We start from the raw sequence: 25,961 nt of genomic DNA, 5'->3' as shown, positions 1-25,961 counted from the left end.
TTTTTCCATGTATCGAATGCAATTTCTTGGTCTTCTTACCCTGCATTGTTAAAGGCCCAATAGGCTGTATCTTGTAGCATTATTTTTGTGATTTTACTTCCAAACTGAAACAAGTTATTGGGAATGTACTCATTGAGGGGTGTTTACACAAGTAAAATAAACTCTCCACTGGGACTGCATGTGCAATTTTGAGCCAGATAAATAATAAACGTTTGCCCAAACGTAAAATGGCGCCCTCATGCAAATAAAGCAAAAACACTGTACGTCGTGCCTACATTCATTGGAATCTTCACAGAAACAACAGAATAGTCCAATATAATGCATAGTACTGAATATTTTTTCACAGGGACATATAGTATGCTTTGTTTTCTTTGTAATATTACCATTTTTTAAAAATGGAGGGAAATCAAAATAACGGTTAAAATTTAAATTTACTTGTCCAATTTTTCAGTAGTAAAAGACTATATGTTTTAAATTTGTAGAATTTAAAGAAAACCAGAGAAAATAGAAAGCCTTTTTTAGGTTAACAAATTACAGCTACAGGAGCTTTAATGAAACTTGTCAGCGTGTTGTGGGCATTAAAAGTTATTGTTGAAAACTAAAATTGAAGTCTGGACTTGAATTTTATTATCAACACTAACAATGCAGGAGTCACACAGATATACAGTCAACGTTAACAAACTGAGTACCAGGTATTTCAATACGCTGTGCGAAGTACACCTAGAAACTATTGTTGACAAATGCAACAAAAACCAGTTCCTGAAACACAATTGTCAGTTACAGTTAGAATGCCTTTAATTACATATATGTTGTAATGAGCATTTGGTTTGCAATCACTGCCTGTGATTTATTTACACTGAATTTTAATCTAGAATTAAGTTACATCTCTAAAATCAAATTACTGCTGCCTGTACATATATGCATGCTTTTTATTGACAAGAACATCATCAACACACAAAACATAGTATGTTGTTGATGTTCTTGTCAATACAAAGCATACTATGTTGTGTGTAGTATGGGAGCATAGTATCAGTAAGCTATACATCACATAGCTTATCGGTTCTCAAATATCTATCATGAGACTCTCTGCATTGACACCTCAAATGATATATTTTAGTAAATGTCAACAGTGGAGTAAGAATAATTTGAGTCAACTGTCATATGTTTTGCACAAGGTTGGGATGTATAGGGTACTCAGAGTTAGCCATGCCCTTTAAGTGAGCACTTCCGAAATTTTTGTCAGAAAGCTGATAGTATTGCAACTTCAAATAAACACAGTGTACCAAATGTATTATGCTAAACAAATCTTACCTTGATACAAACCCATTATGGAGTAAATATAGAATCTATGTAAACAATCATACGTTTAAACAATTTTGTGTCATACTGAGCCTTCAATGTGTAATGTATAGGGTAAATTGTATCTCATCGGTAAACACTTCCAACATTTTTATTTGAATTGCTATTGAAATTAAAACTTAAAAATATAGTACAATGGATGTGCTATCCTAAATAGTTCTTACTTTGATACAAATCCATCATAGAGTCAATATAATTTGTGTCAAGTATATGCATATTTTCCATCATGGTCCACCAATGTATAGGCTAAGCAATATCTCATAGGTAAACACCTCCCTGATATGAGTTTTAAGGTCATTGAAATTGAAACTTCATTTAAATACAATGCTATAAATCCTAAACAGATCTGATTTTTTGAAATTGATCAATCATTAAGTGAAATTAGATAAACTGTGTCAAGTATCGTACATGTTGTGTCATATAGCCCAAATGTATAAGGTATAGCCTTATATGCCCTGTCTCATAGGTAACAAGTACCAACATTTTATTAGAAGGCTGTTGATATTGACCCTCCAACTGAATATAGTGTAATAATTTACAGCCCTATACTTTTATACAGATTCATTACGCAGTAAATATAATATGTGTCAACTATCGTATATTTCATATGGCCATTTAGTGTACAAGGTATAGGTTAAGCAATGTCTCATAGGTAAGCACTTCCAAAATTGTTACTTTTCTTTGTCAATTATAGAAACACTGCAGGGGTAACAAGGCTTTATTTTGATGCATTCTTACTATTTCCTTACTACAACGAAGTAAATGTTAGAGGCTGCAGCCAATAAAAAATTGCCCGAAAAATAAAGGCAAGAGGGTTAGCGGGGAATCATCAGGAGGGGAAATTTTATTCTTCTGGTCAGCGGACAAGCAGGGGTTGAATTCCGTTTTTTAGTTGTGTTTGCTGATTGGGAGGGCAGATAACATTGTGAGGAGAGAGCAGCGGGTAGCTTTTGTAATTCTTGGGAGGCCAGCGGCTGGTTGGAAAAGGCTAAAAACTAGTGGGCGAGAGGGGAGACTTTCAATCTTAGCTACAGAGTGTAGCTGTGAACAACTTTTACCTTAGGGATGGACCATTAGACCTTGGGAGGGGGGTGGTCACAATGAAATTGTGAATTTTTTTTTTTACTATTGTAAATTTCTGAAACTTTTTTTTCCAATTGAGATTAGCTGTGCAATTTTTTTTTTCAGAGTAAATTTTCAGATTTATAATTTTTTTTAGTTCGTCGCTGTCTGAAGATAAAGAGGGCAAAGATGTGGTGCCAAGCACCACAAGCGGCCACGCAAGCGGTCACAGGGGGGGGGGATTCGGAGAGGGGTGTCCCCCTGCTGCTGTTGGAGCTTTAGAAAAATAGAGATTACAATGGTGTTATTTGGTGGCACTTGGGGAGTATTTTTGTGGGGGGAGGTCAGGAGGGGGTGTCCCCCTCCTGCCGTTGGAGCTTTTGAAAAATAGAGATTAAAATGGTTTTATTTGGCACTTGGGGAGTATTTTTGCGGGGGGTGGTCAGGAGGGGGTGTCCCCCTCCTGCCGTTGGAGGTTTTGAAAAATAGAGATTAAAATGGTGTTAATTGGTGGCACTTGGGGAGTATTTTTGCGGGGGGTGGTCAGGAGGGGATGTCCCCCTCCTGCCGTTGGAGCTTTTGAAAATAGAGATTAAAATGGTGTTATTTGGTAGCACTTGGGGAGTATTTTTGCGGGGGGGTGGTCAGGAGGGGGGTGTCCCCCTCCTGCTGTTCGAGCTTTTGAAAAATAGAGATAAAAATGGTGTTATTTGGTGGCACTTTGGGAGAATTTTTTTCGGATTACACATCTTCCTCTGAAACATGGTCTTCTTGCTCCTCAGTAGCTTCGTATAGTTTTGAAAATTGACTATTTTGGTTTCCTGGCTTCCCTTTCTACTGCGTGGTGAAATGGCTACATTCACCCCACCAAACATCGTGCATATCTCATGATTTACAATTGATTTTGACAAGCTGAGAAGCTAAAATAGGTTTAATAATATAGTTAAATTTGCATATTTGTGTTTTTAGAGCAATTGTTGCCCTTTTTTGATAAAAACATCTATTTCTCTGTAGTAGCATGTCCAAATTGATTGGATGTGTATAGATGTGTTGAAATTTCAATATTTGTCTTTACGGCAATTTATGCCATTCATGGTCAAAAAATCTGTATTCTCTAAAAGGGCTTGTCCAATTTCTTTGAAATTTGCTACGTAAAAACGATTATTCATGCAGATTTATTCAGTATTTGCTATCGAGAAACTTTCAAAGTTCAACCCCTTTTGTGTGTTTTTGTGTTGGGATTTGTTGGATAGATGGCATTCTACGTAGTGTATTGTTGAATGTTAAAACATGTGTTGCTGTTGTTTTTTGAGGCTGTTTTTTGAGAAAAAAGAATTGAAAATGCCTTTTTAAAAGCAAAATAATACATAATGACTTGATATGTTGTTTTATCATTATTGACGTGTTTCTACTTGTTCACCCATTCTTGCATTCATCATTGCAATAAAATGCTGTGAAAAAAATGAAACTGATGTGGCCTGCATCTGTTTACCTTGATCTTAAAGAGCAAATACAACTTTCTGTCTTGACAACCATACCATAGTTTCAATGTTTTACCTAGTGTACCTGCTTGGTTTGTACGCAGGAAACAAGTAGAAAACAGGTTCTATTATTTCATAATTTTCAAGTGATCAGAATACAAAAGTCCTGAAAAGATAAGATAATCACAACTTCCAGTATAAGGGATACAGTCACTCTAAATGTATAAATTAAAATTAAAAATGTGCAGGGAGGATGTACTAAAAAATACAGAAAGTTGCTTTCTGTCGGTAAAATCTAAAAAAAATTCAAAATTTTAAAGACTTTTGCAGATTTTTTTTACGCCTTTGTCTTCTTATTTATTTTTTTTTTATTTTGCAAACTAGTTTGAAGATTTTTTTCCCCTAACTTTCTGCTCTGAAATTTTTTTTTTCCTGTTTTTGACCACCCCCCCCCTCCCAAGATCTAATGGTTTATAATACCTTCGAAAAGTACATTTACGTCTAAAATGTCCCTTGTTACAAATTCGCCGAATCACCTTATTGTCTGCCCCTGTAAACAGTTATCCCCTGTATACAAACTGTATTCAGAGCCAAAGTAATTGTTGAACGACGATACACTTGGTATTTGGCAAAGATTATGACACAGGGGTTTCTACAAGACACTAGTTCTTCGGTCAAAGAACTTTAACGAATGAAGTCACATGTCAAAACAAGCGTAGTTCCAAGGTTTTCTTGAAAATTTAAAAAAATGAATGCAGAAAAAATGACTATATAATATCAGCATTCTTACACTAATTTGGTAAATTGTCAGCATGTTCATACTACTTTGATAAAGACAATATATATCATGAATAGGTGGTTATTTAATAAAGATAGATTTGGAATCCACATCTTGGGCTCGCCTTCATCGAAAAATATAGTCTCATATATTTCGCTTAGCTACGCTACTTTAATGAAACCAACATAGGTTGCTTCTGGGCCAAGCTGAATCAGACGTTGGTCATACGAAACCCTGACGAAGACCTTGGTGTCTTCTTCCAGGTACGCTACCCCGGCGATGTAACCAGAATTGAATCGCCTCTGGTCGCTAACTGTAGACTCCGTACACCGCAGAAATACTTTGTCGTTTATGACAACAGTGTGGCCCATGAAAGGGAACGAGTCATAGTACTGGACCTATGGGGACAAAAATTATAGTCGGAGTAAGTCAATACGACGCAAGGTGCGTGTATGTAACTTCTTAAGAGTTATACGCTTGTACATGTATGCAGTATGAAAACAAAAACTGATCCTGATTTTCCATACTAAGCATTGGTGCAATCATATTCATACAAGTAAGTATGAATGAATGTAGTTATTATTTAGGAAATATATTGAATGCATCATATTATTCGTAATTCGTTCGTTTTGAAGTAACTCACATAAACGCAGTAATTACATAGAACAGTAGCAGAAAATAAACTGCATGCCTTTCGTAAAGGTCGGTCAAATTGCCATTTAAGTTTAATGGTAAAATAATATGCCAATTAGATAAAAATACCGTCAAGGACAGTATGCTCTTATTTGGTTTGAATCAAGAAATATTTAAACAAGAAAAACAAGAATGATAAAAGTAAATAAGTTCTGAAACCTTAAGGTACTGGAGGTCAACTTTAGGAACAGGCTTAGCAGAGGAATGTTTCAACACAATCCTGAATGGTTTTAGCAGGTCTGCCAATATGTATCAGCTCATGAACAATGACAGGAAATTACTCAAGGTCAGTGGAGTAGCCTGTTTCAGTCACTGCCACCACTCCTACACATAATAGGTACACTGCATACAAATAGGTTAGAGATTACAGAATCTGCAACTCAGGTGTGTGGGCTGTGTCAGTTAATGCCACCACTCCCGCACATTTGCAGGATTTCCCCTTTTCTTACCTCATTTGCATATTTTTGACACTGACATGTTCATTTGAACAACGTCACATCTCAACCCCTGGGTCTACCTGTACACCAAATACTGTGATGGTAGGTGTGGCGGTTTGGGAGCTTTTGCGTGTGACGGACATACATCCGCACATACATACATACATACATACAGACGAACATACAGACGCCAACGAATCACCATATAAGTTCTTTTTGGTATTTATATACATACCAAATATGAGCTAAAACATCCGGTCGCCTCTAATTTATATAGCAACGATATTTCTCCGTGATCAGGAAAGGTAACGAAACTTTCAAACATTTTAAAGAATTCCTTTAATATTGACCATGCAATTGCAATTAATATCCTCCATCGATAATGGACCATTATCAATTTTTTGATATTGTATCGCTTGTTGAGCCAGTCATTGTGCAACTTCAGCTGCATACGTCTAACAAAGACGGTATTGCTTTCGTAGTGAAACAACTCGACCTATCGAATTGCTTTTGGAAAGAGCTATAAGGCACATTACAAAATATTTAACAACCGTGGTTAAATTACCAACTTTCGAAGAGTACCTTAATGTTATGGATACGCAAACGTGTGCAACTTCCCAAGTTTGACCATTTTTGACGAAGACGATTATCGAATTGTAACCCTCACTCATGTTTCTGTCCATTCTCAGACATATATATGCATTCTGAACTGACCCTCAATGAGGTTAAAGCTGCGGGATATACTAGCTTGGTACTGGACAAACGAACGGACGGGCATTCTGATAAACATCGCTATATGCATGGTTACTGATCAAAATAATACTCTTACCTTACTGATCAAAATAATACTCTTACCTGGCTATATATGTAGTACAGTCCGGCATCTTGAATAGTTATATTGCTCTGATCCAATACGAATTTATTTTGCAGCCAGCTGTAGGAGGGTTTCTTCATCCAGTCTGCATAGTCCCAGTAATGGATTTCACCACCTCATGAAATTAGACGAAACAAATAAAACAAATAAAAAACATTGTTTAAACAGTAATTTTTTCTAGCAGCCGTAGACCGAACATTGAGTGTCCTCGAGTTTGAAGCACATTGGTACCTACGTGATAAAAATCCCCGTCTTGTCAAAGACATTGTTGTTTGACTACTTTTTTCATTGGAGGTACCGATACGAACGAATGCAAATGTACAAGTGATTATTCGTGACAGTTCAAAACATCTTTCCCCATCCGGACGGCTTTATCGAAATCTCCGATGAAGTGCGCCGCGGCGACGTCGTCAAACTAAAATAGCGGACACATAGGAATGAAATGATCAGTAAAACTGGAGAAAAGATTCGAAACTTACTTGGACCAGTACGGACATCTGCTTCGCTGTCTCCTTGGAAGTGTGCGGCGAGAAACTAATAATGGGAAATGGAAAGAAATGCAGCGGTATGCGAATTATGAAACAACAACAAACAGCCAGTAAAACACATTGCAAAAAAAATACGTAGAACGAGCACATTTTGAAGCTTTCTCCATCGTAGCAAACGCCGCCAAATGACAAAACACATAGGATTACTGATGATCTTAGTTCAAAGGATAAACGTAGTGTCAATGACACTTGGCTCAAAGAGGGAGCATACTTAACTAAGTTTACCCCTAGGAACGTGCATACCAAGTTTCAAAGCAACAGGACGAGCGATTTCAGAGAAAATGAATATTTTTATCAAAAAATGGAAAATGTCCAAAAAACACAAATATGAAAATTTCACCACAAAATGAAGACACTAAACTAAGGTTGCCACTAGGTACATCCATACCAAATTTAAAAGCATTAAAAATTTAAAACTTTAAAAATCAGAATAGTTAATTCAGAGAGAATCACTTTTTGACCAAAATTGAAAAGTTGTAGCAAAACTATAATTTCATCACAATTTTAACAAATTTGACAGAGGTCAACCCTAGGACCATGCATACCAAGTTTCAAGACAATGGGACAAATGCTCTCAGAGAAGAAGATGTTTTAATTTTGACCAAAAACGGGAAAAATAGCGCCAATGGCACTTGATCACAACTGGCACATTGTGAAACTACTCTATCTCTGGGTACACCTGTACATGAAATACTGAATGGGTAGGTGCTGCGGGTTTGGAGTTTGTCAGTAAATGCACACAGAAAACAAAGTCCCGAAGTAGCGAATTCCAGCCATTTTCAAACCACACTGTTTGTCAGTGGGGTAAGCAATATTTGCAAAAATCACATTTCCAGGCTAATAGACTATGTTTTACGAAATCACACGTCCTTATTACAAAATAAAACGATATTTGTCTTTAAATCAATGCGCCAGTAAACAGGTCCAGCAGCTAGTTATGTCATCAAGCCTGTAATGTTAAGGGTCATAACAAATGTGAGAAATCTAAAACATTAAATATGTTGTTTTTTATCAATTTTATTACCAAAAGCGCATGAAAATCTCTGATACTTTGAATCAGCCATCCTGCATATTTGTAACATTCATCAAAACCTCATTTCTGTTCCACAACTCATTAAATAGTCCACAATGCAAGATTGGTGTACATTCCAAAACTACATATATGAAAGACCCCTAAAATCAATTAGTTAAAGGGGGTTAGAAATTTCCCAAAACTATCTAACCGCTGCTCCGTTTGGCTCCATTTTCGGAATCGGAACCTTGGAATTAGTCTGAATATCTCTACCAAATATCAATGCAGTCTGTTCAGCGGTTTTTGAATTTTTGTCGTTTACGAAAAATGGACACTGTCCACCACCGGTTGAAGCAAACCCTATATCACAACTTCCAGATGTGATAATGACCTATGGTCATTATGTTAAAAAATACCGCCAATGGCGCTTGGACATAATGACCACCTAGTATTATTGGCATTTATCAACAACCACACTCACTGTGAATTAGACAGACTACGAAGTCAATGAGCAACATATAGATGAAAGACTATTTTTCACATTGCGATTTTAAGCTCATTTTTATGAGAAAAGAGACACCTATATGTATATGGAGAAAAAGCAGAAGACATATTTGTAAATTGTTTGTTAAGTGACAATCATATATGCATCTCTTGAAAAAGTGGTTATAAGGTATAACCCTAGTGTAAGAATAATGAGGTTAGAATAAGTTAGTAAAGGTAAGTTGACAGTAATTAAGATTACAAAATTATACACTAAGCTGGGGAAATCTGATTGAAATAAATGTTGAAAAGTAGCAAAGTCATGGTCATTCTTTTGTCTAATACCTTGTGTAAGTTCATGAACTTTACATAAATCTTGCTATAGATTTGTTGCTTATGGGCAATAACTGTGTTTCAGATCATTTGAGAGCAATCTATCCATGACAGGTTTAAATTGTCATATACTTCTATTTAAAGGAGAGAAACTTCTCAAATAATTTTTTTCCTTGTAATTTGCTGTGAGAATACATGGACAGATGCTCAGGATTCTATGCTGGTGCTACCTTGATAACTAACCTACAACTTGTAATGTCATTGTCTAACCTGTTCACCCCAATTTCCTGTTGACAGGTCCACACTCTCCATTGATAACAATGGGTTTGGGCCATACCATTGTAGTGAAAGACTGTAACATGTGAGGTTGTGGATACTTAATCTCTGGAGTGTCAAAGTCTGTATATTGACTCAAGGATGTTTACTTAACAAATACCTAGGGTGATCTCAAAAGTGAGAATCTAAACTATGAAATATGTTTTTTTTAATGCTTTTGATGCCCAAAAGACCATAGAAATCTCTTATACTTCGAATCAGCCATCCTGCATATTTCTAACATTCATCAAAACCTCATTTCTGTTCAACAACTCATAAAACAGTCCACAATGCAGGATTGGTGTACATTCCAAAACTACATATATGAAAGACCCCTAAAATCAATTAGATAAAAAGGGGGGTTAGAAATTTCCCAAAACTATCTAACCGGCGCTCCGTTTGGCTCCATTTTCGGAATCGGAACCTTGGAACCAGTCTATGTATTGGTATCAAATATCAACGCAGTCTGTTCAGCAGTTTTTGACTTTTTGTCGTTTACGGAAATGGACGACATCAAACACCGGTTGAAACCACCTCTATATCACAACTTCCAGTTGTGATAAAAACTGCCCCAAAAATACAGCTGTCAAATTTCACCACAATTTGAACAAATCTAACTATTAAAATAGGGCCAAAGTCCCTGAAGCTACTATAGACATGGATACAAAATTAAGTATTTCCTGAATGTATGACATTATCTCACTAAGGTCATCCTAGGGACCTGTAAACCAAATAATAAAGCTGTCTGACGAGCGGTTTTGAAAAAACAAGCGACCAAACAGTTGACAGAGCTCTGCTGTGTTATGTAGAGAATAACATTTTGTGACACATCAGTGTATTGATGAAGAAGGTTGATATCTTTGATATCTCATTTCAGGATGACCTGACCAAAAATGGAAAAAAAATCCGTAAAAATACACATTTGCATATTTCATCACAATTTTAACAAATCTAAGTTGGGTTATCCCCAGGGACCTGTATACCAACTAACAAAGCTGTCTGACCAGTGGTTATGAAGAAGATTTTTTTACCAAAAACGCCTTTTTTGGTGCTTATTTGCATATTTTCAACAATATCAAAAATTAATAAAAAGAGTTTCTCGAAATCATGTATTTTATCCACACAACAAATATCAAATCAGTAAGTACTGCAGTTCTCAAGAAATTTGAGTGGACGGACGCCTCACAAACGGACATACATACATACATACATACATACATACATACATACATACATACATACATACATACATACATACATACATACATATACATACATAAATACATACTGACAGTGCACGCCGGACAGATACCCATCCCAATAGCTTCTATAGACTATATTAGTCTGTAGTAGCTGATAAATGAGAGTTAATTACATTCTAATTAAAGTGAACAAGAGTTGCTTAAATCAAGATTTTCGTCATAAAAAAACAGAATATCTGTCAGGTTCATAAAGGATCTTAAGCTGGTTATCTTTTTATCATTATTTTCATCCTATTAACCAGGCACACTTTAACTTTCAAATTAACATTGTAAGTAAGTTCTGTTGAATAAGTTGAGACTGTACGTACTCACAGAAAGCACACTGAAGAGACAGATGTTTGAAACTTAAGAAGTTCAAGGTCATCAAAAGCATCATGTAACAATTTCATTGCACTGTTTACACAGATTGAATAATTGCTATAAATAGCACACGAGGAATCTTACAGCCCAGCTTTACCATAAAAATAGTGACAACATCACTGTTCGCTCCCATATAGTTATCAAAACAAGTTAACAATTGTATGAAACATGGACATACGTGTACAGACAGACTGACATACACAGACTGGCACAGAGTGATGACATTGACCCCAAGTGTGCCTTGGCCCATGGAGAGTGATAAAGATATAACAAACAGCTGAATGTAATGATAAAATAGTTAAGTATAGGCCTATACAGGCACTGAGAGTGAATATGTTACAGCAATTTGAATAGTTTCTTTTCCTTTTCTACTTCTGTGATAATCTTTAAGACAATCAATCTGCAAGGCAGTTTATGTATTGACAAATATGTTATCTTTTACAAGCACACAGTAAACTGTTCTTGATTTTTCATTTACAATATTTGACATGGACTGAAATACATAACATGCAACCAATGTTTACACTTTGCCCATACACCAGATACATGGAGAAATTTCAACATAAAATCATTGCTCAGAAACCCTATACAGGGAAAAGTAAACATTGTTTTCTTTCAGAACAGCTGGTGCATCCACATCTAGAACAACTTACAAACTTAACCAAGTACACAAGGATGATGACACAAGAGATGAAGTTAAACTGTGGTGAACTTGACTATTCCTTTCAAATCCTTACCTAACTTGACATCTTAAACTAAAATACACTGCATGGTTAATTACGCACAAAAATACATCGGGGTGGACCATTTGATAAGGGATGGTGTCTGGAAGATCGATGAGGTACATTATCTTTTTTATCCGATCCATTGTACATTCTTTTTTCCCCACTCTCCCACCTTTTCTTTTTGTCAAACCTTCTCTGGCTGAATTTTTTATTGGCATTTGTTTGGAATTGTGTCAAAATCTGCCAGGATTTTTTTACTGCATTTCAACACCAAATAAAGTTAACCATATCAAATGCTTACTAAATCACCACATTATATACTCTTAATTCCAGTAGGTATAAAATTACCAAAAAAATCTTGAAAATACAAAATGAAAGATATCCCAGTAAAACTGACAGTTTCGCAAAGTTGCCCCAAAAATTCAAAATTCCGGATTTCAACTTAATTTCAATATATCTCATTAACAAAAACCCTAACAACCGGTTTACTAAATATCAAAGCAATCAGACTGGTAAATTTTGAGAAACAAATTTTTTGACCAAAAATGAAAAAAATTGCCCCCCAAAATACAAAATTGCAGATTTCATCCTAATTTTAAATATATCTCATTAACATAAACCCTAGGAACCTGTACACAAGATATCAAAGCTACCAGATCACAAGTTTTAGGAGAAAAAATTTTTGACCAAAAAAAGCAAAAATTGCCCCAAAAATAAAAAAAAAATTGCCAGTTTCAACATGCCTTCAATACATTACATTGGGATTAATCTTACATACCTGTATACCAAATATCAAAGCTATCAAATGAGTAGTTTTTGGATAAAAATATTTTTTATCAAAAATTGGGAAAATTGCCCCAAAATTACAAATATGACAATATCAACACAATTTGCACAAGCATGACTGAGGTCATTCTGAGGAACATAAATATGAAGTTTCATAGCAATCAGACGAGCGATTTCAGAGAACAAGATTTTTTGACTAAAAACTGAAAAAATACGCTAAAAATACAAACATGCAAATTTCATCCCAATTTTTGCACACATACTTTAGAATACCTAAAGAAATCTGCATACCAAGTTTCAACCAAATCTGACCACTGCTTACTGAGTTTTAGCCATTTGCAGGATTTTTCCTTTTTTCCCCTCATTTGCATATTTTTGTCACTGACATGTTCATTTGAACAAATTCACATCTCCACCCCTAGGTGCACCTGTACACCAAATACTAAGACAGTAGGTGCTACGGTTTAGGAGTTTTTGATGTGGACGGACATATATACATACATACATACATACATACATACGACGACATTTTTCCACCTTATATGAATACCTCCCATTTGCATATATACATATGCATATTATATGGGAGCTAAAAACCCTATCACTTTGACCACTCTTTTAATTGACCACTCTATTTTTTTCCTCAAAAAGTAATTTTTTTTTATCCTTACCAAGTCAACCATAAATGGAAATTAAAACTTTCTCTATCTCTATTTATTTGACCACCCTATTATGACAAACTATTTTGAGCAATTTCTTTTAGATAACATACAGGGCACAATAAATGATGGTTCAGAATATGTCAAAGTTTGGATTCAGGAAAGTTGCCTTTACATTATTTTAATCCTCCAAGCTGGTAAGCATTTCACTATGAACTGTCAAAAAAAGTTGAACTTTCTGATAACTCTACACTAAAATTATTTTGGCTTTGATGATTTCCTAATTAATTCTATTATTATTTTTTTCTGGGTGAATTGATAGGGTTTATACAGTACAAGAATTACATACAATGTAAGTCAAATTTTGATCAAAAACGACAAAAAAAATTCCTTAAAAATACACATTTGCATATTTCATCACAATTTGAACAAATTTAAGTTGGGTTGTCCCTAGGGACCTGTATACCAAATAACAAAGCTGTCTGACCAGCGGTTATGAAGAAGATTTTTTACAAAAAACGCCTTTTTTGGCATTAATTTGCCTATTTTCAACAATATCAAAAAATTAAAAAAAAGAGTTTCTCAAAATCATATTTGTCATCTACACAACAAATATCAAATCAGTAAGTACTGCAGTTCTCAAGATATTTGAGTGAACGGACGCCTCACAAACGGACATACATACATACATACATACATACATACATACATACATACATACATACATACATACAGACTGACTGACGACAGACGCCGGACGGATACCCATCCCAATAGCTTCTATAGACTATTGTCTATAGTAGCTAAAAAGTCACCATATAGAACCTGAATACCAAGTTTCAACAAAATCTGGCCTGTGGCTACAGTTTTAGCAATTTGCATGATTTTCCCTTTTTTATCTCATTTGCATATTTTTGACACTGACATGTTCATTTCAATAAATTCACATCTCAACCCCTGGGTGCACCTGTACACCAAAGTCTAAGATGGTGGGTGATGTGGACGGGCACACATCCGTACATACAAACATACATACTAACATACATACATACATACATATATACATACATACATACATACATACATACATACATACATACATACAAGCTGCCTTAGTGTTTACATACATACAGACAGGCAGACAATGGCAGACAGCATTGTATAAACTTGATTGAGCTCACTATGCTTGCATGACGCAAAAATAAAATCTCTTCAAGTGTAAACGAAATGTTTCATTTGGATTTATCCGGAAGCCAACCTAGCCAACATGAAAATACTAGTAGTAATGAGCCTTAGTGTCCTTACCTTCGGGGTGGCTTCGCTGGGGGCGCCTGAAAACCGAATGAAGAGAAATTATAAATGTTTCTGACATATCTTTTCAACGGACATGCAATGAACTTGTGGGAGTACGATCGACCCTGAGGTGAAGAGGTGAAATGCGAATTTTAGCTTTGAGCGTTTCGACAAAAGACATGCGTTGAGTATTCGTGCTCTGTCAAAACATGGCACACACTTTGGCCATGTTCATGTTATGAAATATATGGTGGTTTCAATACTTTCATGAAATCCAACGAGTCGGAACCTGGTTTTGAAGTGCCAACCAAACTTCCAACCTAAGGGAGCGTTCAGTTATTATGGCCGGGGGTGGGCCAGCAAATTCTTCCTGCGCATCAGTCAAAATAAGTGAACCCCCCTACCCATTGCACCAAAAAATTGATGACCCCCCTTTTAAGATGACAAAAATTTCATGACCCCCCCCCCATTTTGCTTGTGTAAAGCTGCACACACAAACACCTCTGGAAGGGGGGGGGGCGATAGAATAAAAAAACATTCTCAGAGTTCTTCAAATGACCCCTTACAAACTTACAAGGTGTTTATATTCAAATTTCCCCTTCTGACTTGCTATATTTTTGACATTACCCCTCAAAGGGATTGGATAGAAATTACAGGGGATTGCAATATTTTTGTGCAAGCGTGTGTGTACAAAATTTTGATATTTGGATTAAATTGATAATCAGCTGTTGATAATGTTGATTCACTTTACATGGTAGTCTATGAGAAAACAATGTAATACTTTTTCAATACAAAATTATATCTATGCATGTATAGATATTTGATAATTGACATAAAAGTACTTAATTGGAATAAGGTTGGTTGTTACAACTGGTATGTGGACAAAAAATTTGACTTTAGAATTTCACCAAAAATGTTCATCCACTATACATGAGAGTCTATGATAAAATTGTGAATAATTTTTTTCCGATGAAAAACTTGCTAGACTTGTGCACATACAGATGTTGAATAATTAACAAAATTGTACTTGATTAGAATATGATGGTTAAATGTGCATATTATGTGTACAAGAAATCTGATTTTGTAATTTCACTCAAAATGTTCATCCACTATACATGGGAGTCTATGAGGAAACTATGAATTGAATAATTTTTTTCCAATGTAGAAATAGGTAAAGCTGTGTATTTATGTACTCTCGATTATTAATATTAATGTACTTGATTAGACTAGGGTGGTAACAAATGGATATGTTCGCCAGAAATTTGATTTTGGAATATCACCAAAATGTAGATTCACTGTACATGGGAGTCTATGAGGAAACTATGAATAATTTTTTTCAATACAAAAATAGGTAGATTTGTGTATTTATGTAGTCTGGATAATTAATATTAATGTACTTGATTAGACTAAGGTGGTTACAATGGATATGTGTGCAAAAAATTGGATTTTGGAATTTCACCGAAATGTAGATTCACTGTACATGGGAGTCTATGAGAAAACTTTAAATAATTTTTTCCTGATACAAAACTATCTAAATCTGTGTATTTATAGACATTTGATAATTCATTGTAAAGTACTTAGTTAGACTAGGATGGTTTAAAGTGTATTTCCCGCATAAATACAAAGTTAATTTTGCTTAAAATGAGCCATGCTATATGATTTTGCCACCCCTACTTTATCAAATAAATGCATCACCCCAATGAAACGACGCGGTTAAATATTATAAAAATGCACTATGTTGTGCGACTTTGAAGTTAGCTGCCATTCGGGTCGTTTCGGAATTCGCGGGCATTGCCACCGGAAATGACGTAACTAATAGAATGTACGAGTGAGTGTGTTCACCTCGGCCATAGCGAATGCTTACCGCTGTGGCTTCAACATGGTGAGAAGTTACGCCTTTGGTGGCTGAAGTAACTGCAGCCGTTGTCAGTTTATTGCATTTTAGGATGATGTATTAGCCGCATTTGACAAAATTACAAGAAAGGGTCGGAAAAGAGGCATTCAGACAAGCGTTTTCTGCGGTGCACATTTCGAGTGCCGTGACTTAGAATAAACACGGTTCGGAAGCCAGATGTACGGTAAGATAGACTTTAATTCCTGGAGTTACTACATCGATTATGTAATCGCAATACCGTACCAGTACGACCATTGTCACAGAAAGCTTCGCGTGTATCATCATCAACTGTGGACAAGAGCGAGAACAGCAGCAAGACTGCGACAGGTTGCCCAAAACATGTCAAGGATGCGGGGGCCGCGGAGAAGTATGGCCGTGTTTACATCCCCCAAGACTGATCGCCGATACAGATGCTTTACGAAAGTGATTGTAAATAAATAAATGAATACAAGTACTAGATCTCATGCATGTGTGACTCTATAATTAGTAACGTTAGGAGATATCTAATTTTATATTCCTAAAAAGTTTACGTAGTGATTGACTGACTCTTTGCGAGACTGAACGATAGGTTGTGTAAAATACAGCACGGCGCTGCCAGTAACAGTGACACAACGTGTAGCAAAGAAGTTTATACTGTTGACGAAGCAGTCGCGTTGTCGTCATCTGTTCCCTTCTGCTCGACTAAGTCTCCCCTAAAATATTTTAGCTTCTTTGAGAATTTCGCAGTCATGAAACAATGAACACTGTGCTTTATATCGCTGACACTTAATCAAGAAAAAAAACTGCGGAAGCGTAGCTGATCACTCCATCACAGAAATGGCCGGCTGAGCCGCCCGGCCTCGGGTGCCAGTGTGCCCGATATTTACATCATGTCAATTTTAATTTATCTCTTCCCGAGAATTTGGCTAGACATGTCTTTACGGTCACATATTTTTAAAAGTGCCAATCTTCATGTGAGGTTTTATAACGCCAAACTGAAGATTTTGCGGCGCGAATACTACCTTTGGTGTTTATGCTAACATGACCCTCAGCCTGTTCCACTTCCAGCTGTTGATAGGAAAGATGTGTGTTATGAACGGTGGACAATTTTCAACTTGATCTCTACTACATTTACCTACAAGCGTCATGGTGTAATTCAAATTTTTATATACAGATTTTGAACGAGGCAATTTGTGTTGAGAAGTAATAATAAGGTGGGATGGCAACTCCAGACTTATATTTAATTTTATTAGCTTGCGGTTGTGTGTACGGTAGTGCACTGGTGTGTTTGACTGTGGTCACGGTGGGCTTGTCACTGACGCGACGGTCAACAAGAGTTCCGCTCTTGTTCTCGTTTAGGTTAAGGTTCCGACTGTTAAAATTTGCAGGCCTGTAAATTCTGAACAGCTTTGTCATATCTTCTGTGACGATGATATTCTCAGTTGCACTGCTTTCACTCATGAAATTATCACTATCTCCATAGTAAATGCACGAAGTCACCATCACCCATTCTATTAGTGACGTCACAGCTACTTACGCCAAAACGGGGCGAGCTCGGCAATTTCCGGAAAATGTTGCCATGATGGAAATCGAAAAGTGCAACTTTTCCCGTGTTTTCGTCGAAATAACATAATACAACCGTCTAAAAACCGCTCAAATAAGCTTCAGTTTGTGTGTAAATGTTTGTTTTATTAATACCAATTTCATTCACAACCAGAACTATAGTATATGCCCCAAGTCAAACGAAAAAGTCTCAAAATGTGGCAGGACTCACACTTTAAGGTTGATATGTGTACAAGCTAGAAATTGGATTTTTGAATTTCACCGAAATGTTGATTTACTATACATTGGAGTCTATGAGTAAACTATGAATAATATCTTTACAATGCTAAACTAAGTTGTGCTTTTATAGGTGTTTGACAATTGGTACAAACGAACTTGATTTAAATAGGGTATTTGAAAGTTGGAATTTCACCTAAAAGTATAATTTCACTTTTCATGGTACTAGTAGTCTACAGGTAATTGTTAAGTAATTTCCCTGACAAAACTTACTATATCTATAATATGTAAGTAATAGTAATTGTTCATTGTCCTCAGTGAGCTCAATTTAGAGTAACACAAGCGTTAGAATTGCCAAGGTAAGATGTTAATGTGACAGATTGTTATACTTTTGTTCAAATTTACAGTTAAGTGAATTCAGAGAATGAAATTATGCAGTGAATCCTTTTTATCTCCCAGAATATTTCCGAACACTGAAACTTCGTTTTGACGGGACAGATACTTATGAAAATTAAGTGACCCCCCCCCCCCCCTCTGGGCTGTTTGAAAAATACATGACCCCCCCCCTTTGCAGTTTTCAAATTTAAGGTGACCCCCACCCCCTGGATTTTGCCGGCCCAACCCCGGCCGCAATAACTGAACGCTCCCCGAGTCAAGCTCTGAACATTTTGAACTTTGAGTGTGTAGAGTAAAGCAAGCAAGAGCTTGCATTTTTCTCCCACATCACCTTTGTCTCCCTTCGACCCCGGCAGGCCCGGTGCCCCTTGCGCACCCGCTGGCCCTGGAATTCCGTCTCTTCCTGGGTGGCCAAGTAGACCCGTGAGACCAGAAAGTCCAACCGTACCAGACGGTCAGGGCGGGACCAGCATAAACATAGCGCTTTGAGAAATATGAGGTACCCTTGAACGAACAAGTCTTAAATTTTCATATTTTTTTAAAATTGTTGATGTAGACAGCACTGCCTATTTATGTTTTTGGTTGTTTATGTCGCATTTGTTGTTTACGATTTACACAGCAGACACAACAGCTACAGGAACGTGTGGTGGACAAACAAGAAGATAAAGAAAACAATTATGAGGTTACGTGTCAAATCTGTAGTCACGGGGATAGCATGCAGTACTGCTTAGCCAGACAGCATTGCGGCATCTACTGCGCAGTCTGAGTAATCGAATCTAAGTTATCATGCACTGGCATCTGATTGCATATTCGGTGGTTGTCTCACGACAGGAACAGTTTGTAGTTAATCGTTCCGGTAACGAATATACCTTGGTCATACACTGTTTTAGTATACCTCAATATCATTCGCTGTAAGGCATGCTTTATATCCTTGTGATTGTTTTCATATTATTTTCTATGTATGCGACGGTATGTATGTGTGCGAGGTATGTGTGCGACGGCGTACATTATAATTGATCTCTAAAGCTTGTATTGCGCTTTTTGCCTTTATTGATACATGATGCAATATACGGATAGTTTTCAATCGGATCGGGCAAAATCAGAAAATGACAACACTGCTATGCTGGCTTGTTTAGGTCGGTTTTACGATGAACTTGTAAACCATTGACAGCAAAAGCGACTAAATTATGAGATAATGCCGACAGGTGTCTGACCATGCGCAATAACACACTTCTATTTGATCTTGCGTATGAACAATGTGGTGCATTAGTGTGATGCGGTCTTTCAGAGGTCTTTGTTCTGAATGCGCAAACGATAGTGCTTTGAACGATCTATTTTGATCGTGCGTGTTCACAGTCTCACAGACATCGCTCTTGCACGGTTTTAACAGTCTAAGGCATCATGGAGAAGATTGAGCTAAAGTGTGTAATACATCATGCGAAGTGGTAAGGTTAGTGCAAATGATTACAATTCAAACATTTGATGCAAATAATGTGACGAAACCGTGTAACTTTGCGTACATACCTGTACAACCTTGTTTGCACTTTTCGCCTGTGGGGTGCAAAATCAAGAAAAGAAAAGGCAAATGTCAACAGTTTGTCAACAGTAATCTGTAGACGTAAACACCCGCGTTAATGAGTTACAGAACGCCTGAAACTATTTTGCAAGTTGCAATTGTATCCATTGATTTCGTTGCAGGATACAAGCAGCCCACGTAAACCAAAACGAAAGAGAAACGGAACAACCTAGAATTAACATATTTTCAAAATTCGACTTCATTTTCTAAGATGCTACTTGCATGACTCGGTAAACTCTGACGGGAGAACTAGTAGTTTCACTTTACTTTCCAAATTCAATTTTTATGCCTTGTGAGAAATACCAACCTTTTTTATCTTTTCGTCGTCTCTCTTCTTTGTTCTTTCTCCTGGTTGCTGTAAAATGAAAGTGTTTTCTATGGTTATAGCACTCGGCAGATGATTCTTACCTGTACATAAAATTGTACGACTAATAACGAAGTGTGCTCGATTTGTGCATATTTACATGGGTATAGCTCACACTGCGATTGCCACACTTAAAATTTTAAGTATCAGAGGTCGGTCTGGGGGAATTCAAATCAATTTGAACGACGAACAGCTTTCAGGATTGTGTTTTTCTTGTTCCGATATGAATTAGTAAAGAAAGTTAGACGTGGTGTCAATCGTCCCTACTATAAGCTGATCCATGTTAGTCCGTGGGCTAGAGGGGGTCTACGTGCACCCCCCCCCCCACAGGATAACAAACCTGTATTTTTCAGAACCCTTGGGATCCCTTCAATACGAAATGGAATTTTAACAGGAAAAATATAGGGACGCAATGGCTGTTATGGTCATGTTTTGAAGGGTACCGCAAAATCAAGATTTTCCAAGCCAAATGCATTTTCGTCAAATCTGTCTTCTTGTAAGTCATGTGCTGAGCTCATTTTTTAACATAACCTCACTTGTTTGGTATCATTAGAAAGGGAATTTATTCCTCTGAAAGATGACATATTGCACTATGCAATATCTTCTACAGTTTTTATTAAATATAACCAAAACTTACCCCTTACCCCAAAACTTAACATTGCAAATTACAGTAAAACTCAAATTCTACCAATTTTTTAGCTAGGCATAATAAAATATGCATTGCTTTGTCTGAAATCTGTTTTATTTGATACAGGGACATGTCAGAAATATGAAACAGACTTTTAACAGAAAAAATATTGGCAATCTACAGCTGTAACAGTCATATTTTGAAGGGTACCGCAAAATAACAGTGTTGCAGATTTGCATGCATTTTTGTTAAAGCTGTCTTCCTATAAGTTATTTGCTGAGCTTGTTTTTAGTCCCCACGGACACCGTCCAGGGGGACTTATAGGTTTGGTCATGTCCGTGCGTGTGTGCGTGCGTGCGTGCGTGCGTGCGTGCGTGCGTCCGTCCGTTCACGCAGATATCTCAGAGATGCCTGAAGCGATTTCATTCAAACTTGGTACAAGGATTACTTCATATGTCATACAGATGCACGTCGATTTGTTTTGTGATACAATCCAATATGGCTGCCAGGCGGCCATTTTATTACGATTTTTTCATGTACAGAGCCATAATTCAGGCATGTTTCAACTGATTTTATTCAAAGTTGGTACAAGGACATTGACCAGTGTCATAGATATGCATGTCGATTCTTTTTGTGATACGATCCAATATGGCCGCCAGGCGGCCATTTTATTACGATTTTTTCATGTACAGAGCCATAACTCAGGCATGTTTCTACAGATTTAATTCAAAGTTGGTACAAGGACATTGACCAATGTCATAGCTATGCACATCAATTTGTTTTGTGATACGATCCAATATGGCTGCCAGGCGGCCATTTTGTTACGATTGTTTCATGTACAGAGCCATAACTCAGGCATATCTCAACCAATTTCATTCAAAATTGGTACAAGGACATTGACCTATGTCATACATATGCACATTGATTTGTTTTGTGATACGATCCAATATGGCCGCCAGCAGGCGGCCATTTTATTACGATTTTTTCATGTACAGAGTCATTACTCAGGCATGTTTCTACAGATTTTATTCAAAGTTGGTACAAGGACATTGACCAATGTCATAGCTATACACATCAATTTGTTTTGTGATACGATCCAATATGGCCGCCAGGCGGCCATTTTGTTACGATTGTTTCATGTACAGAGCCATAACTCAGGCATATCTCAACCAATTATATTCAAACTTGGTACAAGGACATTGACCTATGTCATACATATGCACATTGATTTGTTTTGTGATTCGATCCAATATGGCCACCACGTGGCCATTTTATTACGATTTTTTCATCTCCTCAACTACAACTCAGACATGTATCAAGCGAATTTATTCAAAAGTATTTTTATCACAGACCTAATGAAGAGGACTCTATCCTCTCTGAGGACCTGTGATCAAAGCACCCATTAACAAGTGGGGACTGTGTCATCAACGATGACTTGTTGAATATAACCTGGCTTGTTAGCTATCATTAGAAAGATAATTTACTAATCTTTAGGATAACATATTGTAACATGCAATATCTTGTGTAGTTTTTATGATATATAACCAAAACTTACCCCATACCCCAAAGTTTACATTGAAAATTTCAGTCATAGCTAAAACCAAATTCTATAATTTTTTACCTTGACACAAAAAAATCTGGCCATTTTTGCTATTATATGCAATATCTTGTGTAGTTTTCATGATATATGACCAAAACTTACCCCATACCCCAAAATTTTCATTGAAAATTGCAGTCATGTTCATATTGCATGTTACAATATGTCATTCTAAAGATTAGTAAATTATCTTTCTAATGATACCTAACAAGCCAGGTAGTATTCAAAAACAAGCTCAGCAAATAACTTATAAGAAGAGAAATTTAACAAAAATGCATTCAAATCTGCAACACTGTTATTTTGCGGTACCCTTCAAAATATGACTGTTACAGCTGTAGATTCCCAATATTTTTTCTGTTAAAAGTCTATTTCATATTTCTGATATGTCCCTGTACAAAATAAAATAGATTTAATAGCAAAAACGGCCAGATTTTTTGTGTCAAGGTAAAAAATATGATAGAATTTGGTTTTAGCTATGACTGAAATTTTCAATGTAAACTTTGGGGTATGGGGTAAGTCTTGGTTATATATCATGAAAACTACACAAGATATTGCATGTTGCAATATGTCATTCTAAAGATTAGTAAATTATCTTTCTAATGATACCTAACAAGCCAGGTTATATTCAAAAACAAGCTCAGCAAATAACTTATAGGAAGACAGTTTTAACAAAAATGCATGCAAATCTGCAACACTGTTATTTTGCGGTACCCTTCAAAATATGACTGTTACAGCTGTAGATTGCCAATATTTTTTCTGTTAAACGTCTGTTGCATATTTCTGACATGTCCCTGTATCAAATAAAACAGATTTCAGACAAAGCAATGCATATTTTATTATGCCTAGCTAAAAAATTGGTACAATTTGAGTTTTACTGTAATTTGCAATGTTAAATTTTGGGGTAAGGGGTAAGTTTTGGTTATATTTGATAAAAACTGTAGAAGATATTGCATAGTGCAATATGTCATCTTACAGAGGAATAAATTCCCTTTCTAATGATACCAAACAAGTGAAGTTATGTTAAAAAATGAGCTCAGCACATGACTTATAAGAAGACAGATTTGACGAAAATGCATTTGGCTCGGAAAATCTTGATTTTGCGGTACCCTTCAAAACATGACCATAACAGCCATTGCGTCCCTATATTTTTTCCTGTTAAAATTCCATTTCGTATTCAAGGGATCCCAAGGGTTCTGAAAAATACAGGTTTGTTATCCTGTGGGGGGGGGGGTGCACGTAGACCCCCTCTAGCCCACGGACTATGTACTCTACTCACATCTTCCTTGATCGGGTGCGGCGTCGCTCTGTACAGCATCATCATCCCGCTTCTGGCGGACCTCCACTTTGTTCAGCGATTGGCGGTTGTAACCTTTGACCTCCCAAGAGTCATCATCGTCTTCGTCGTCCAAATTCTTTTCCCTTTCCGCGTGCTGAGGGCAAAACGATACTTTGGTCAGCCACCTTCGATTCCTAGAAACGTAGGTTTCCAAGGGAACACACTATAGGTGGTCTGAATAAGGCCTATGTAGGGAGCCCTTTCTGTTGTCCGGAATGCGTTTACATATGAACAAAGGATATTGTCTCGAGCTTGTCAAAACTTTTGTTTTCATAAAATTTCTAAATGAGTAGTATGCATGTACCGCTACTGGCAACTGACTAGCAGGATAGAAGCGGCGTAAACCTACCTGTTCAAATGCAGTGTCACGGTCAACAGAGAACTGCCGCGGCCTCTCTGTCAGGTCAGCTGTGTCGCACCTCTCCCTCAAGTCAAGAAAATCAGTAGACAGCTCCTGGAGCTCCTGACGAACGCTAGCGATTTCGCTCCGCATGATGAAAAACATGGCGACGAATGCGAAAATAATAAGGGTAAATATTATGATCAGCGCAGCAACTACCTGGAGGGTGCATGACTTCGGACTCTGACGTGACTCGCAACAACAGTCGTGCCAATGCTGCGACTTCAGCGCCAAGCCGTTCATGGCACCCTCTCTCTCTTTGGTAGAAGTCAGTCCCGGCAGCTTGCTCATGTTTTACATAACATAAACGCGTGTTGTTGTTATTATGATCAGCGTGTCAGCTTGATCTTGAGGCTGAGTGCGTGGCGTGGGCACCGAGTTATTTTTGCAGGTGATCTGCGACCTACCCTACCTGCGACCTACTTTTCCACTCATGAATAATTAATTAGATTTATGCAAATATTGCTACTTATGCCTGACAGCGAATTCTATTCAGTCTACACTGCCTATTTCAAAACGGAGTGTGGTAAATACGAAAATGTAATGGGAGAAAGGTGGTTTTTACGATCACGCAATCACAGAAAGGTTATGCTTACGGATGTGATGAACTTCTTGTCCATGTTTAGTAATCTTTCCAATGTTTTGCACGTATCACCGCGCATCATTATGATTTGATCATTGACAGTCCTCACATGTGACTCGGAATCGTTGACGGGTCAAGTCGTAGAGAGATAAAATTCGTCTTATTACCTCCATCCATGGCCAAGCTGAACTGACAGGTATGTTTTTCCTAGTCTTCTGAAAGTGAAAATGTTAGGTCAAGACAACAACGCAACATGACAAGCCCGGAGAAGTCGTCAATGTGTGGCACGATTTTCATAGAGCTAGTGCATTGATCATAGTGTCGATTGGATTGATCAACAGTTGGAATACAGAATGTGTGAATGTGATGAAACTGTTCGACTTGTGAACGCTGATGGTCTTAATTAGTGTACTGTCGGTCGCTCATGTCAAAAAGCGTTCTTGTTTTTGAAGTACCGCTGCCTATTGTTATTTTCCTGTACAGAGCGAAGACTTACAAATGCACGGAACTTGTCAAGTATGACCGATGAAGTGATAAAGTGTATGACAGGGCCAAGGCAAGGCTAAAACCTATGTGATACTCGTTATTCAAAGAGCGGTACAATAAAAGCACCCATCCTTAGGATTTTTGGAAGGTGTAATTTGGTTTCTCCATTTCTAGGTCAGGATTAGAAATGCAAACCTGGAAGCAAATGTTTTGTATTATGACTAATTGTTTTATACACCCATAAGTTATGGATAATTTTGCCTATCCTTTTTTACCAAAAATCTGTTTTATTTGATCAAATCTCGACCCCCATGTGAAGACATGGAAATAAAACACTTTAAAGTTATTTTGTCTTATTTTAATATGCCTTATTTAGTTGGCAGTGGGGTTGCTATCTATATGACCTGCATAAGAGACGACATGAAAAGTTAAACATCTGATAAAAAATGCATATTTCTATTGCAGTAAATTATCATAGGTTGA

At 36.9% G+C, this 25,961-nt stretch overlaps 2 protein-coding genes across 4 annotated transcripts in view; both read right to left on the bottom strand.

Moving 5' to 3' along the window:
- Positions 1-25,961, bottom strand: part of LOC139118872 (ectodysplasin-A-like) — a 133,875-nt gene that overhangs the window by 30,131 nt on the left and 77,783 nt on the right. The window lies entirely within an intron of this gene.
- Positions 778-24,806, bottom strand: LOC139118879 (protein eiger-like). The gene is made up of 8 exons (XM_070682433.1): positions 24,359-24,806; positions 23,950-24,103; positions 20,392-20,439; positions 20,033-20,059; positions 14,473-14,498; positions 7,164-7,218; positions 6,666-6,799; positions 778-5,078 (listed from the first exon to the last, which is right to left on the bottom strand). The coding sequence occupies exons 1-8, from the start codon at positions 24,698-24,700 to the stop codon at positions 4,842-4,844; spliced, it is 1,023 nt and encodes a 340-aa protein (XP_070538534.1). The 5' UTR covers positions 24,701-24,806; the 3' UTR covers positions 778-4,841.

This window comes from Ptychodera flava, chromosome 19 (assembly GCF_041260155.1).
Source record: "Ptychodera flava strain L36383 chromosome 19, AS_Pfla_20210202, whole genome shotgun sequence".
Lineage (NCBI taxonomy): Eukaryota > Metazoa > Hemichordata > Enteropneusta > Ptychoderidae > Ptychodera > Ptychodera flava.
Note: the sequence above shows the minus strand (reverse complement) of the source record. Positions and strands in the feature narration are given on the sequence as shown.